The sequence below is a fragment of the Cervus elaphus genome, chromosome 33, assembly GCF_910594005.1.
Source record: "Cervus elaphus chromosome 33, mCerEla1.1, whole genome shotgun sequence".
Lineage (NCBI taxonomy): Eukaryota > Metazoa > Chordata > Mammalia > Artiodactyla > Cervidae > Cervus > Cervus elaphus.
Window position 1 is genome coordinate 54,501,194 of NC_057847.1, and position 16,896 is coordinate 54,518,089.

The 16,896-nt window shown below is 39.1% G+C and overlaps 1 protein-coding gene across 7 annotated transcripts in view; it reads left to right on the top strand.

Moving 5' to 3' along the window:
* GTDC1 (glycosyltransferase like domain containing 1) overlaps positions 1–16,896 on the top strand; it is a 449,516-nt gene that overhangs the window by 334,326 nt on the left and 98,294 nt on the right. For all 7 annotated transcript variants that reach the window (XR_006339543.1, XR_006339544.1, XM_043894880.1 and 4 more), the window contains one exon: positions 4,206–4,538. Coding sequence is in view for 5 of the 7 variants with exons in the window: in XM_043894880.1 (XP_043750815.1) it covers positions 4,206–4,538 (333 nt within the window). In the remaining 2 variants the exon portion in view is untranslated. The remainder of the gene's footprint in view (positions 1–4,205; positions 4,539–16,896) is intronic.

A 16,896-nucleotide genomic window follows, 5' to 3' on the forward strand; every position in this document is an offset into this window, starting at 1 on the left:
TTATTACTTATATTATTTATTGGTATTTTGTCCAGTTCCATTATGAAGTTTCCCCAGCTATAGCATTTCCATAGGGAATTTATTCCATGAGCTAATAATTTACACCATCAGGGACTTTTTGTTGAAATTCAGCTTAAATTTTCCCATTCTTAATTTCATCTCATTACTCCTAGTTATACCCCGCTGTATCCAGATAAATAATTACGCTCTTTCCTTGGAGACTCCTATTATGTACCCCTCTAGTTGTCACTTAACCAGGCTATTCATATTTAGCTCCTTTAACCTGTCCTCATAAATCAGTTCTCCCATTGCCTTAATCATTATTATTGCTCTTCTAAAAACTCTCTAATTTTCAAACATATACAGTTATCAGGTGCCTCTGATGAAATCAGCTTTTGCACAGTATTTCTGTGCCCACAGACTGGTCTCCCTTCGCTGTAGATCACGTTCCATGACTTAGCAGCATTAGTTTGCTGGTGCAGTCAGCACACAGACTCGTCTGGTCAAATTCCAGGAAATCCAAATAGTCTGTTCAGTGTGCCCCGCTGCATTCAGGTTCATTTTTATTTTGTCAATTTCATAATGTTAATAAGCTGAGTTTTGGATTTCTGTCCACATTAATACTCCACATCTTCCCATGTCCTTATTCACCACTACCTATCAAGTCAGTCATTCACAACCTGCGTTAAGGTGAGATTCTGTTCTTCCTTGAGAACCTTTAGGAAACATGTTGAATCAAAGCAAGCCTAGCACCTTGCCCACAGCTAAATTCCTTGTCAGTTACTGATTCCCATTGTTTACAACCTTGTAGCCAGTCTCCCATCTCTTTTAATTTTTAGTTTTGCTCACATGCTGGCCAATATAAATGGATTTTTTTAACAAGATGGGTCATGATACTGTTTTCTAAAATGAGGATATGTTGTTTCAATGCCCATTGATTTTTTTTTTTTAATTGTGAATCCTTTGTGCACCAAGTTTGTAATTCTTTTAAAATCCTTTTTAAGCTTGCCTTGTGCTCTTTATCTGACATAAACAAATAGGTTACTCCACTTGCTTTATTGTTGTTTTCCACATATGTACCTATGTTCTTTCTCTTATCATTTGTCCCATTTGTTTAGGAGAAGCTGAGGACATAGTCACAGTCATTTTTTTTTTCCATTTGTGGTGATTGATGGAAACTTTCCTATTGATTTTTAGTTCCTTACAATCTCCTCAGTATTTTGAATTTATTTCAGTAAGAAAGTTGGTTACTTCCCTTCTTGATTTTGGATCTGTGAGATCTGAAACTCTAACCTGTATATGCCCAAGTTTCTTTCTATTTTTTAAAAATAAATGCTCTAATTTTTTATCAAAGCAGTTCTAATAAAACTGAGGTTGTGACCACTGAGTTTTTAGAGATCAGTAGATAGATGAAAAAAAAAAAATTAGTACAACATTCATTATAATTCAAGAAATTTTCTTAACCTAATTATCTAAATGAGATATTCAGAGGTCTTTTTTAAAATTAAAATGTAGTTAATTTGCAATGCTGTGTTTTTTTCAGGTGCTCTGCAAAGTGACTCAGGTTATATCTGTGTGTGTATATGTGTGTGTGCATATATGTATACACACACTTAGATTTTTTCCCATCTTTTTCATTTTAAATCAAGAATTAATGTATTATTATATTGGAGCATATCAAGGGGGTTAGCCCCATTATTTGAGTTTTATCTGTCTCTATGCAGTATCTTCCCATGTGGCTCAGTTGGTAAAGAATCTGCCTGCAATGTGGGAGACATGGGTTCGATACCTGGCTTGGGAAGATCCCCTGGAGAAGGGAAAGGCTACCCACTCCAGAATTCTGGCCTGGAGAATTCCATGGACTGTGTAGTCCATGGGGTCGCAAAGAGTCATACACGAGGAGCTTTCACTTTCACATGCGATATCTGCTTCATCTGCTTATGACAGTGCATGGGTGGTGGGCAGGTAGGTGGATTATATATATATTTAGGTGATTTTTCCTGAAAAACCGTATGAAACAAGCACAGAGGCCCCCACATCAAGCTTCTGGAATGAACACAGCACACCACAGCCAGACTGGATTTCCAGGTCACAGCAGAACCCCCACTGTTCTATGTGTTGTTCATGCGCCCTCACTTTCAGAACTAGTGATGGCCCTTCCCCACTCTACAGTGACATTCTGACCCCTCAGCTCACTTAAGCTCTAACTCTGCCTCTCCTCACCTCACTTGAAGTAGATAGTCTCATCTAACTCTCTGAGGATGCATTAGATTCTGCACTTGCCATCTGAAACTGCTTTTTTATCAACACCGTTTTTCTCTTCTTCCCTTCTCAACTTTGTAAGAAAGTTCAGTACATTCTCTTGAATAAGGTCCTACTTCCCCTCCACAGCAAGCTGCCTGCCAATATCACAGCTTGTGTTCTTTTTCTATTTCCATCTTGTAAGACTTTTCTGTTTCCTCGGGATCCTGCCCCCTTCCCTGGGCAAGTATCCCCAACTGAACACTCCTGAGGACACCTGCCCCATTAAAGAGAACTTGACCTTGCCTTCCCCACTCTCCTCCTCTCTGCCCCTCTCTCCCTTGTGCTCACTCCCTAACCAGCATCTAGTTTCTGCCTCCCCAACCATGCCCTCAACATGAACTGTCCTGGGAGTAACCAGTAATTGACTCCCCTGTTGTTGTTTAGTCACTTAGTTGCATCTGACTCTTTGCAACCCTTTGGACTGTAGCCTGCCAGGCTCCTCTGTTCATGGCATTTCCCAGGAAAGAATACTGGAGTGGGTTGTCATTTCCCTTCTCACGGGGATCCTTCCAACCGAGGGATCAAACCTGTGTCTCCTGCATCTCCTGCATCGGCAGGCAGATGCTTTGGCACTTAGTCACCTGGGAAACCCATGGTCTACTTCATAACAAAACCAAAATCTCCCTGTTGTTTCTGGTGCTATATAGCACCTCCGTAGTGTTTTACACACATACCCTCTTTTTTTTTTTAACAGTTTTAAGAGCTCCTAGTTCTTTTTCTACACATTCTTTAGGAGCTCTTAATTCACTTCAGTAGTGTGGTGTTACTCTCAGATTTCTTTCTGTTCTTCCAGATGTTCCTTGTTGCTTTCCTTGATTCTATGGTTCTTCTTCCCCACCTGGCCTTACATGCATGTGCTTTCCATTTCTTCATGTACTCTTCCATCCAGGGAAGGCGCCAAGTCTCTGGATAGGCCTTAGGGCCCCTGAGGACACCCTTGTTGTCTGGCCCCAGATGGCCTCTCTAGACCTTAGACTGCAGGACCTGGCCCCAGACTCTTTGGCTTGCATCTTAATCCTGGAAGGGTTCATTCTCTTTCATCCCCTTTTCCTTTGATCGCAGGGCTCCCTCAGTCCAGAACTTCCCCTTCTCTGCCTTTCAGAATCAGTCAACTAAAATCCTCTTTAAGGCTTTGCTGATTCCCAAGTCAGAATTAATCTCTAGTTATCGCTAGTTCTCAGTTTTAAGTTAGGATATCCATTCCTGATACACTGTGTTCTACCACTGGTTAGTTGAATGTTCTCATGTCTGTCTCCCTCTCTGGCTACCAGTTTCCTCGTCAGTACATGGTGAATTCCTTGGTTTCATTTTATGTAGTTGCTACTGCCAATAAGTAGCAGGCATTGAACTCTGTATCGTGAAGTATGATGGGAAGAAAGGAGTGAGATGGTAGCGAAAAAAATATACTTCAAGAAATATTAGCAAGGTCAATTAAATAAAACTTGTGTACAGGCACCCAGGAGTATAGAAGAGTCATGTGAGCAGAAATGCCCAGTGTTAACTGAGGAAGTTTCAAGCACTTTTGTAGGTTCATGAATAGGTTTGTCTTGAAAATAAACACCGGGTCATGTCATAACTGGAAAACACAAAACTCCAGAAAGACAAGGAAAGAGAGAGTGCTAAACCATTGCTCTACTCTTATTTTTTATGGTATGTGCAAGGCAGATTTTATAGCCACAGAAACTCTTTGGAAACCGTTCAAAGACAGTCTAATCTAATTTCAAACTTTTGAACTTTCTCGTGATGACTACTGCTTTTTTGCACTCTGTCGAATTTTTGTTATATCTTTAGTTTTTTCCCTTAGTTTTTATACACCATCATCATGTCCTTACAGAAAAGTAAAGAACAAATTTTAAATAGTATTTTCACTAAAAGTGTACTACATTTTCCTTTTGTAATAGATTCATGCCCAAGCACAAAGCGGCCCATTTACGGAAGATACTCAGCCTCACAGAAAACAATGGCACTGCTCCATCCACGGCCCTTCCTTTCCAGCAGGAGCTGAGAGGTTCTGAGAATTTATTGAAGAGTTTTGATTCAAAGTCTGGCCCCTGTGACGCTGCACGACAAGAAAGCCTGGGTTGCTCAGAAAGGCAGGAGTCATCCTTGAAAACATTCAACTCCTCAGATGATTCAAGCACCCATCGTGGGGAACATAAACAAAATCAGTGTGGCATTTTGGCTGAAGCTGATGATCAACAAAGACCATTACATATTGTCTGGCCTCACAGGTGGTAAGTGTAAGACATACCAATTTAGTAAATTGTTGAACTGGTAATAGAAAATATACTCTGATGATTGACTTAGTAATCTGTTGTCCTGATAGCTTTAGAAAAAGATCATTTCGAGGGGGTGCCAAGATGGCAGCACTCAGAGTCTTTTTATTCATGCTTGTATACTTAGGTTAAATTTGAATCACGTACAATGCCTTGCAGTGACTTGTTCAACAGTAGCAGTTCGGTACTTCTAGGAAACCAAACCTCGTTCAAGAAGTTTCAAAGTATAAAAATAGGATTCCATGTTTTTTATATATTCTGTTACCACAACACTATATCTCCACATTGCTAACAAAGTATTACCATTAAAACAAAACCAATTTCTGTTATTTACTGATTTGACCAGTTTCAACTAGATGCCTTTATTTCACTTATCACAAAATATGTCAGTACACATAAAACTGTTTTCCTTCTCTCCAATGCCTCTACATTGTGCTAAGGAAAATGCTTTCCAATAGGGTCTTTTCTAAACAGGAAAATCAACTGCAGTGTGTAATCGCACCAAATATAAACTCATAAACTTAACCCTGGCTCCTATAAATTAGGATTTAAAGAGGTAAAATGTCCTGATAATCTTCTGGTATTAGGCATAAACATTTTAATCTAGTTTTTATTCCTCCCAGTTAGTTTAATCTGCATGTGGCCTGATTAGAGTTCACTTCCCCTACAGATTATGGTCTCTTTATTGCAGAGATGCTGGGCTGATCATTAGGTCCGATTTTCCGAGAGCAACTGTTTACAGGTGAAGTAATGAGCAGACCACACCGGCCGGGCAAAGCGCCTTTGCCGGGGATTTGACTTCCAGCACATTAAAACTCCAGAAGCTCTCCCTGTAGATCTGCAGCATCTGGTACCTAAAGGGCTTTTCATCTTTGACTCTAAATGTATGAACGTAAAATTTGGGGATTGAAAGTTAATGGGGAATGTGGTTTTGAATTTGTCTGTTCAACCTCACACTTCCAGCATAGCCTTTCTAAGGGAGTTTTAACATTTATGTTTAAATCATGTTTTATTTAGAATGTGACCTTGTTCAAGTTTCCTTTTGTATTATTTTAAAATGCAGTGAATCTCGATGAGATTAACCTGTTTCAAGGTAAAGTAGATCTCATGGACTCCCTCCTGAAAAGTGTTTCTTTTGGTTCTACTAACCTTGGGTTGTCTCTGAAGTAATATTTATTACGAGAAAATCGGTTTACAAAGTTTGGTTCTGGGTTATCATACAACTGCACAATTAAATAATTGGTAGACTCCTAGTGCAAAATAGCATCCTGATTGGGGGTGGGGGAGGGTGAGAACCACATTATCCAATACTTTGTGCAAAATCAGACAGAGCTGTGTTAATAAAATTAACAATATTAAATTGAATAATTCCCTCTCTTCCTTTGTATATTTTTGCTTTAATTTAATTGCCTAAAGTAGTTGCTTAAAGAGACGTGGCATTATGTTTGTGTGCATTCTTATTGTTAAAGCTAAATTATTTTTAATTTGGAGAAGAGGGGAAAAAAGCCGCATCAGCAAGAGTAAATGCCAAAATATAAAAGTAACACATTCATCCTTACGGGTAATATAGTAGAACATTGGAAACTTGGAGGTTGCCAGACACATAGCTAACATTAGGGCTAATTTTGAAAATCTAGCGTGCAGTCAATTTTACTGATGCCTGGGGACATACAAGGTAGAAGCTGACAAGAGAACTAATTTTGTTTGGGTTATTTACTGCTATGCATCATCCGCGGGTTCCCGCCTGACACACAGCTATATGAAGGGGGATATTATCACACACTAAAAATTTATGTTGACATTCGATATTTGTTCAATATGTCAGCAGTATTACTTTCATAATCAAAAGAGTAAGAAAAAGAGAAAAGAAAAGCACTTTATGCTCATATAGATATATCTTTTTAATAACCGTCTATAAGGTTAATATAGTTTACCTTTGAGAGTATACAATGAAAACAAGCAGGGTTAGGAGGGGAAATGACAGAAAGCATCAACCCGAGCTGTTTGTTTGCCATTACCTAAGCGAGCCATGTCAGCTCTCTGGCCCGCGTCTGATAGCTATTTGTTGTACAGAGAGCACAGCATAAAAAAAATATCAAACTCTTAATACTATTGTGTGCCCATAACCATCTGTCACTGCTAGCCTGGAGATGAGAGGAAGATTACGAGGAATAAACACTGAGCCGCCGAGCATTGGTAAAGCCTTCGGGCAAAAAACTCTTGTGGGGACATCAAAGACATTCTAATTCCGAGGCAGTCAAGGATTACTCTGTGTAACCTGTGCTGACAACAGATAAATGACTGGCAATATTGTGCCAGAGCTGTTGGGTCCTGCATGGAGTACTGATGATGATGATGATGATGTTATCTTGCAGAATGGACTCTGCTGGGATAATTTTATGATAAAACACTTTTTTCAAATGCCACTGGGTCTAGGCAGACATTTACTAGCTACAGGGGTAGCAATCAGTTTCTTCAAAATTTACTGTTCTAAGCCCATTAGAGTTCCAACGCAGCAAGACTCTTCAATGAGAATCTAAAACGCCTATATTTTCTTTAGGAGAATATATGCAAATGTTGCAAGCTGAACTCCTACCCTTTAGTGGTAGATGCTTTATCATCTGATTTATGTAAATTTGCTCATAAAAATACAGTTTATTTTTAATTGGTGAATATGAATTAGAAAATTAAAATTCTGGTTCAGCCTACATCAGACATCCCCAGTTACAAGCACACATTTATTTAGACCTCTTATCACGTGGGTAGAAATCATATCATTGTCCAGTCAATACGAACTGTATTCTAAAGGCAACCACTGTTTCTACTAGAAATGACCAGGGTTGTGTTTCTTGCTTGGGCCCCTTCGTTTGAGCCTGCCCATTCGGCACTTCACAGGTTCCTGTCAGCATCATGAGCTACTTCAACTACGTGCTTGAGGTGGGATGTTTTCTTCAGGGTATCCTGCAGAATGCTCTCCAGTCTGTTGCATTTTTGCCTTAGCCACACATGTTTTCCAGAGAGAAGGTGTTTTGGAATAAGAGAACGCATTGATGATTGCCTCCCCTGTAAACATAAAGGAGAAATGGATGCTGGAGAGAGCAACAAAATTCTTAAAGCCTGTCATTACTTTGCCTGACAAAACAAAAATAACACCCTATCCTTATCATAAAAAATATGCCCATGAAATCATGCAGTTGCAGTAGCCAACTCTCAACACGAAGGGATGCTGACCTCATTGTGTTAGTTCAACGCTGGGATCATGAATGGTCTAAAATATAGTGTTAGCCTCTAACATATCTTGTACTAAGTCAACCAAATGTAGAGTCGGCTTGCTAGGATATGTATCAAAATCAAAAGTGACATTTTCTCAAAGATACATTCTGGCTTTAAATCTGTGTTAAAATGTCTGTGCATGAGAACAGGCCCTTAAATGCAATGCTTGCCCCCTCTCTTCATTCTTTCTGAATCTGAGCTTGTCAAGGATTATAGTGTGCAACCTCTGCTGACAGTAGATAAATAACTGACAGTATTTTAGCAGAGTTGCTGGGTTCTCTGCAGAGTAATTTGTTTTCTCCTTTCTACCCAGTCTTTAATGTTTTGTTATAAACATCTATAGCAAGGCATGGTTAATAGAAATGACTTATAGGGAAAGACCTGTAAAAAATAGACTGCATTGGCAAAAGTCTTTTTTTTTTAACTGTTTTCTTTCCATATATTATACAAATATTATAATATTGTACCAGATTCCAACATTTATGTAAATGTTTTTTTTATTATAATGGGTGCAAAAGAGACACTGCTGGAGGAAGAGAAAAAACAAATTTACAAGACATTGAAAGATAGCACTCCTGAGATGGTGGTTCTCAAACTTTGATCACAAGACCCCTTCACATTCTTAAAAATTATTGGGACCCCAGGCTTCCCTGATGGTCCAGTGGTTAAGATTTCACCTTGCAGTGCAAGGGATACCAGTTCAATCCCTGGTCCAGAAAGATCCCACATGCCATGAAGCAACTACACCCGTGCATCACAACTACTGAACCAACGCTCTAGAGCCTGTGAGTCACAACTACTGAAGCCCACACCTAGAGCCTGTGCTCTGCAACAAAAGAATCCACCACAGTGAGCAGCCTACATGCCGCAGCAAAGAGTAGCCCCTGCTCACCGCAACTAGGGAAAACCCAGATGCAGCAATGAAGACCCAGAGCAGCCAAAAAATAAATAAATAAGTCTTCTTTAAAAAATTATTGGAACACCAAAGATTTTTGTTTGTTGAGCTTAGACCAACCAATAGTTACTAAATTAGAAATTAAAACTGGGGGGAAAGTTTTAAAATTGACATTGTGTCATTTAAAAGTAACAATAAACAGCCAAATACATGTTAACATAAATAATGTATTTTTAGGGAAGTAACTATATTTTACAAAATAAAAAAAAAAAACTGAAAAGAGTGAAATTATTTAACATTTTTGTAAATTTGTAACATCTGTCCAAATAGAAAAAAGATAAATTCTTTATATTTGCTTAGGCATTTAACTGCTGCAATCAAAAAATTGATGCTTTTGAACTGTGGTGTTGGAGAAGACTCTTGAGAGTCCCTTGGACTGCAAGGAGAGCCAGCCAGTCCATCCTAAAGGAGATCAGTCCTGGGTATTCATTGGAAGGACTGATGCTGAAGCTGAAACTCCAATACTTTGGCCACCTCATGTGAAGAGTTGACTCATTGGAAAAGACCCTGATGCTGGGAGGGTTTGGGGGCAGGAGGAGAAGGGGACGACAGAGGATGAGATGGCTGGATGGCATCACTGATTCGATGGACATGAGTTTGAGTAAACTCTGGGAGTTGGTGATGGACAGGGAGGCCTGGCGTGCTGCGATTCATGCGGTCGCAAAGAGTTGGACACAATTGTGCGACTGAACGGAACTGAACTGAACAGAATATGTTGTTTTGGTGGAGGTTTATGCAGAAAATTCTTCTCACAAAGAGATTTGGCAAAGGATAGAGTGTTTTAATGACCTATTCAGATTATTGTAGATATTCTTTTTCTGCCACTATACCTGAACTTGACAAGTAGGAGACTCTTAGAGGTTAGTCTGAAACCATTCAGTGACTCTTCATGCTCTGTCACTTGCTGTTTAAATGGATTTTATAGCATCCTATGGGGCTTCCCAGGTGGCACTAGTGGTAAAGAGCCCACCTGCCAATGCAAGAGACATAAGATACGCAGGTTTGATCCCTGGGTTGGAAAGATCCCCTGGAGAAGGGTATGGCAACCCATCCAGTATTCTTGCCTAGAGAATCCCATGGACAGAGGAGCCTGGCAGACTATAGCCCGTAGGGTCTCAGAGAGTTGGATACAACTGAAGCGACTTAGCATGTATGTATGTGGCATCCTGTATTGGTTACTTGGAAAATGCAGGTTCATTGAATTATGCAGCTCTTCCAAGTATTGACACAATTCCTTATTTCAAAGAATCACATTGTTAATATCGTCACTGGTATCAGAAGAATTTTGGATTCTTAGAAAGTTGTGACGCTCACTATGTAGGTACAATTTTCCCCAAAATTCTACTTTTTAATTAAAAACTTGAATTTATCATTTTAACAAATGTTATCAATTGCTTACCTTGAAGTGACAGGTTCGCATGGCTCATATTTGAGAAAATGTCTTCCAGATAACCAAGTCCAATCAACCATGGTTTGTCTATTCATTGTTCTTTTAAGTAAAATTGGCATTTCATTAAAAAAAAAAAAAAGCTGCTGCTTGAGCCCTCAACTCAATCATATAAATAATTTCCCATTTTTATATGAGTGTACCTTGGTATGAAGATTCTTGAGAGTCCATTGGACTGCAAGGAGATCCAACCAGTCCATCCTAAAGGAGATCAGTCCTGGGTATTCATTGGAAGGACTGATGTTGACGCTGAAACTCCAGTTCTTTGGCCACCTGATGCAAAGAGCTGACTCATTTGAAAAGACCCAGATGCTCGGAAGGATTGAAGGCGAGAGGAGAAGGGGACAACAGAGGATGAGATGGTTGGATGGCATCACTGACTCAATGGACATGAGTTTGAGTAAATTCTGGGAGTTGGTGACGGACAGGAAGGCCTGGTGTGCTGCAGTTCATGGGGTGGCAAAGAGTCCGACATGACTGAATGACTGAACTGAGCTGAACCGAACCTTGTTATACAAAGGTGCTTTATGGGTATTTCCAATTTTATCGCACAGAATATTAAAAGAAGTATCTTGAAAAGATGAAATTTAATAAAATTAACAATTTTAATTCCTCTTCAAGGGAATTTTTGAGTGAAACTGATGTTTTGCTCTCTTTTACTGCAAACGCAGTTGGTTAAAAATACAGTGACTGGGAAACCAACACAATATTGTAAAGCAATTATCCTTCGATTAAAAATAAATTTTTAACAACTCAACATTCAAAGACTAAAAAACAAAAAAATTACAGTGACTGGGGGACTACACTGGTGCTCCAGTGGTTAAGAACACTTCTTTCAGTGCAGGGGACGTGGATTCAATCCCTGGTTGAGAAACTAAGAACCCACATGTGAGGGGGCATCTAAGCCCAAATACGGCAGCTCCTGAGCCCGCGCACCACAAATAGAGAAGCCCACGTGCCACAACTAAGACCCAACACAGCCAAATAAATACTAAAAAAAAGAGAGAGAATACAGTGACTGATGGTTCAGTTTAGTGCCATTGCCCTGAATCATGCTAAGGCATCCGCTGTTTACCTGTCAGTGCATTTTTAGTATCACAGCAATGTCAAGACAGTGAAAAGGGCAAATTACATCTTAGTATTTTTATGAAAATAGCTTGACTTTGCAGACTCCATTAAAGGGTCTTGAATTCACAGACTACCCTTTGAGAACCACTGTCAAATCGAATTGATAGTGATGTATGTCTGGCATCAGTCATTGGAATTGCCTCACTTTTAGTTCTCATAGACTAATTTTTCTTGCCCTAGATGTTAATATATTAATGTTAATATGTTAATATTAACATCTAGGTTTAGCAGTTGATAGCAAACAAGTGTTGGTGATATATAAGACAATTTTCTCAAACAGAATTTTTCTCAATGTGGGCTCAAGAATTAGGAAGCCATGACAGAGTTCTTGGATATAAGAAGTTCCGTTTTGATCCTGAAGCCTCCGTGAGTAGTTCATAACTGGGTATGTTCTAGTCAAGGAAGGTGAGGTAGGAGTGTCCTGTGATGGCAGGTGAGGAGTTTGAAATTGTTAGAGTAGCAATTGTTGTAAGTTCCATCATGACCTTGTCACTTGGAAAGTGGGGACATTGTCTGAGCTTTTTATTTAAAGCAAAATGATTTTTATGAGCCATATGATATTTGCCATATTTTCCATAAAGTAATAAAACAAATTTATGCAATGTTGATAATGGTTAAAGCTGTAAATTTGGAAAGGAAAAGGCCCAGTCATTAAGAAATAAAAGCAGGTTGGAAGCATACTTAGGTAAATCATGTGCTATAACATTGAAAGAATTTGACAACATTACATTTTTTGTAATTTGGGAGATTTCTAACTGAAGACAGATGATTGATATAAAATAGAAAATGATGCTTTATTACTTGAGAGTAAAATAAATTACTTTTTTCACTATTTAATTCTCTGAGGTTTAAAAATTTTGTATTACAAACAAAATTAAAGACCATCTTCTCAAAGGATTTGTATTGGTGGATCGGATATTATGCTTTCCAACCCAAGGTAAATTACCCTGGTTTTCTTGTTGCTCAGATAGCTTGAGAAGAGTCTGGTAAGTAGATTGCTTTAAATCTTTCGGGTTTACAGGTCATTAGAATATTTAGAATAGAATGCTTTTGATGGAACATCTTCAGGTGCTACAGCAGAATGTGATCAGAGAGACAAAATGCCGACTTTTGGATACCGATGTTCTTTGTTCTATTTCTGTGTTACGTTGAAATCTGTTTTTCTAAGGGAGAAATGATCCTCACAGAATTATAGTTCTGGAAAAGATGGTCACATGGTCTGGCCATCTGCCTTTCTGCACACTCTACCAAGCTTTCTCAGACCTGTGAGAATCCATTTTACTTGTCTTAATCTCTAAAAAGATGTTTCCATACATGCTTTCCAGGAGCACTGTTATTTCTCAGTTGTGTGTGTGTGTGTGCTCAGACATGTCCAACTCTTTGTGACCCCATGGACTGTAGCCTGCCAGGCTCCTCTGTCCATGGCATTTTCCAGGCAAGAATACTTGAGTGAGTTGCCACTTTCTACTCTAGGGAATCTTCTTAGTTAAATATCCTTAACAAAAGAAATATCGGCATTATAGCTAGTTACTGTAAGTAAACTAGTTTAAGATTGACTAGGAATAATGAGTATCTGCCCTTTGAATGGGATTGTCTATCTGCCCTTTGAATGGGATTTTTTAACCAGTTCTGTATTTATCCATCAACTGGACAACCAAAGTTCATGTGAATAATAACGATCTTTCTGGTTGATTATAGCTATTCCCAATTCAGTGACAAGTTTTCTTATGTTATATGTCTTTGCCTAGAAGAGTTTGTCTTGTTGTCTGTTTTTGTCTTTAAAGAATTTCAAGTGAACTCTGGTATTTTAGAAACAAAAATCTCCCTAGAGAATTTTGCTAGAATCATTAAAAAGTTATAATGAAATACCTGGCTTAAATGATTATGTGTTACAACACCGAATAGTTTTGTCTCCTAACAGTACTATCAGATGTGTCTCTGGGAGCCTAGTCTAGGATTCTTAATTAGTAGGCAAATAAATACTGGGAAATTCATGGCCAAAAAATAGCCTTACAAAATCCTCATTTATAATTTCCAAAATTCTATTCATAGATCCCTTGCTAAGTAAATTTCAAATTGAGCATATGAAAATGATAACAGATTCAACATTTAGTTTCTCACTGCCTCTTGGGCTGTTTTTAACTTTCTTACACAGTTCAGTTCAGTTCAGTCGCTCAGTTGTGTCCGACTCTTTGCCACCCCATGACCCGCAGCATGCCAGGCCTCCCTGTTCATCACCAACTGCCAGAGTCTACCCAAACCCATGTCCATTGAGTCGGTGATGCCATCCAACCATCTCATCCTCTGTTGTCCCCTTCTCCTCCTGCCTTCAATCTTTTCCAGCATCAGGTGGCCAAAGTATTGGAATTTCAGCTTCAGCATCAGTCCTTCCAATGAACACCCAGGACTGATCTCCTTTAGGATGGACTGGTTGGATCTCCTTGCAGTCCAAGGGACTCTCAAGAGTCTTCTCCAACACCACAGTTCAAAAGCATCAATTCTTCGGCGCTCAGCTTTCTTTATAGTCCAACTCTCATATTCATACATTACTACTGGAAAAACCATAGCCTTGACTAGACAGACCTCTGTTGACAAAGTAATGTCTCTGCTTTTTAATATGCTGTCTAGGTTGGTCATAACTTTCCTTCCAAGGAGTAAGTGTCTTTTAATTTCATGGCTGCAGTCACCATCTGCAGTGATTTTGGAGCCCAGAAAAATAAAGTCTGTCACTGTTTCCATTGTTTCCCCATCTATTTGCCATGAAGTGATGGGACCAGATGCCATGATCTTAGTTTTCTGAATGTTGAGCTTTAAGCCAACTTTTTCCCTCTCCTCTTCACTTTCATCAAGAGGCTCTTTAGTTCTTCACTTTCTGCCATAAGGGTGGTGTCATCTGCATATCTGAGGTTATTGATATTTCTCCCGGCAGTCTTGATTCCAGCTTGTGCTTCCTCCAGCCCAACGTTCCTCATGATGTATTCTGCATATAAGTTAAATAAGCAGGGTGACAGTATACAGCCTTGATGTACTCCTTCTATTTGGAACCAGTGTGTTGTTCCATGTTCAGTTCTAACTGTTGCTTCCTGACCTTACATACTATGTCAGCATAAAGAACTTCCACTTATAGTCATTACTGTCTAGGTGGTGTTATCTCTAGAATACCATAAACTAAAGCTCTGGTTACCATTTCCTGCCTAACAAGGTTACATTGTTTAAACTTGACTCATTTCTTAAACATGCTAATTGCTGCACAAGATGCTATTTGATTGTGGTATGTTTATGACAGTCATCTTCACCTGCTCAAGGCTCATATCTGCCTTTGCTTCCCTCTATCACAATCTTTTTGATGAAATTCTTATACCAAACATTTACTTAGACCCACAAGTCAGGGGTGAGTAAATTATGAAGTAGATAGCTGGATGATACAGATACATGGATGGATGAGTGGGTGAGTAGATGGGTAGGTACGTAGTTAGATTATTTCTTTGTTACACATATTTGTGTCTTATATATGACTTGTGTGAGTTTATTTTTTTCTTAAATTAAATTAAATATATTTTTCCTTTCCTTTCTCCAAATTGACATGGCTTCTTTTTATTCAGCCCACTGTTTCCCCCCCCATTCTGGATTAATATCTTTCGTGTTGCTCTTTAGAGATGCCCTGGAATCCTCTGCCTTCCTTGGACATTTGCCTTGATTTAGGTTCGCCTGGTTGTGAATTTCCATGCAGCAATAGCACTGTGCAATCCACTGCGCCACTGCTCTGTGTGTAACGGACCTTTGCACTTTTCCCACTGCCTCCTAGCCCAACTCATTTCACCTTGTAAATGATGTCGTTTTAGATCCTAAGGTCCTCCAGGACAGAAACATAAACTTTTTGCTTGTTTCTTTGTTTGTTTGGGGAGACCTTTTCGATGGTATCTAGCCAGAATACCTGGCACGTAGGAGACTTAGTTGATGTTACTGAATGTTGATGGTGATGAATTAGAAAGTAACTCTTTGATGATTGACTCTTACTTGCTCATTTGGCCCAGTTGAGGACAAGTGACTCATCCTGGCAAGAAAGAGGAAGTAGATGAACTGAGGGACAGGTGGAGATCGCCATGATATCAGCATTACTTTTACGAAGCATGCTTTCATTTGTTTTGGTTTAGGTTTTTAAATGAGATGCCATTGTAGGAGTTGTAAATGTGATTCCTTCAGAATTTTGTTAACTTTTAACAGAAGAGTAGTATAAAAAAGTGAACTGTGTAAGAGGGTTCCCTTTTCTCCACACCCTCTCCAGCATTTATTGCTTGTAGACTTTTGGATAGCAGCCATCCTGACTGGCGTGTAATGGTACCTCATTGTGGTTTTGATTTGCATTTCTCTAATAATGAGTGATGTTGAGCACCTTTTCATGTGTTTGTTAGCCATCTGTATGTCTTCTTTGGAGAAATGTCTGTTTAGTTCTCTGGCCCATTTTTTGATTGGGTCGTTTATTTTTCTGGAATTGAGCTTCAGGAGTTGCTTGTATATTTTTGAGATTAATCCTTTGTCTGTTTCTTCATTTGCTATTATTTTCTCCCAATCTGACGGCTGTCTTTTCACCTTACTTATAGTTTCCTTTGTAGTGCAAAAGCTTTTAAGTTTCATTAGATCCCATTTGTTAGTTTTGCTTTTATTTCCAATATTCTGGGAGGTGGGTCATAGAGGATCTTGCTGTGATTTATGTCGGAGAGTGTTTTGCCTATGTTCTCCTCTAGGAGTTTTATAGTTTCTGGTCTGACATTTAGATCTTTAATCCATTTTGAGTTTATTTTTGTGTATGGTGTTAGAAAGTGTTCTAGTTTCATTCTTTTACAAGTGGTTGACCAGTTTTCCCAGCACCACTTGTTAAAGAGGTTGTCTTTTTTCCATTGTATATCCTTGCCTCCTTTGTCAAAGATAAGGTGTCCATAGGTCCGTGGATTTATCTCTGGGCTTTCTATTCTGTTCCATTGGTCTATATTTCTGTCTTTGTGCCAGTACCACACGTCTTGATGACTGTGGCTTTGTAGTAGAGTCTGAAGTCAGGCAGGTTGATTCCTCCAGTTCCATTCTTCTTTCTCAAGATTACTTTGGCTATTCGAGGGTTTTTGTATTTCCATACAAATTGTGAAATTCTTTGTTCTAGTTCTGTGAAAAATACCGTTGGTAGCTTGATAGGGATTGCATTGACTGTTGGTGGGAATGCAAACTAGTACAGCCACTATGGAAAACAGTGTGGAGATTCCTTAAAAAACTGGAAATAGAACTGCCATATGACCCAGCAATCCCACTTCTGGGCATACACACTGAGGAAACCAGATCTGAAAGAGACACGTGCACCCCAATGTTCATCGCAGCACTGTTTATAATAGCCAGGACATGGAAGCAACCTAGATGCCCATCAGCAGATGAATGGATAAGGAAGCTGTGGTACATATACACCATGGAATATTACTCAGCCGTCAAAAAGAATTCATTTGAATCAGTCCTAATGAGATGGATGA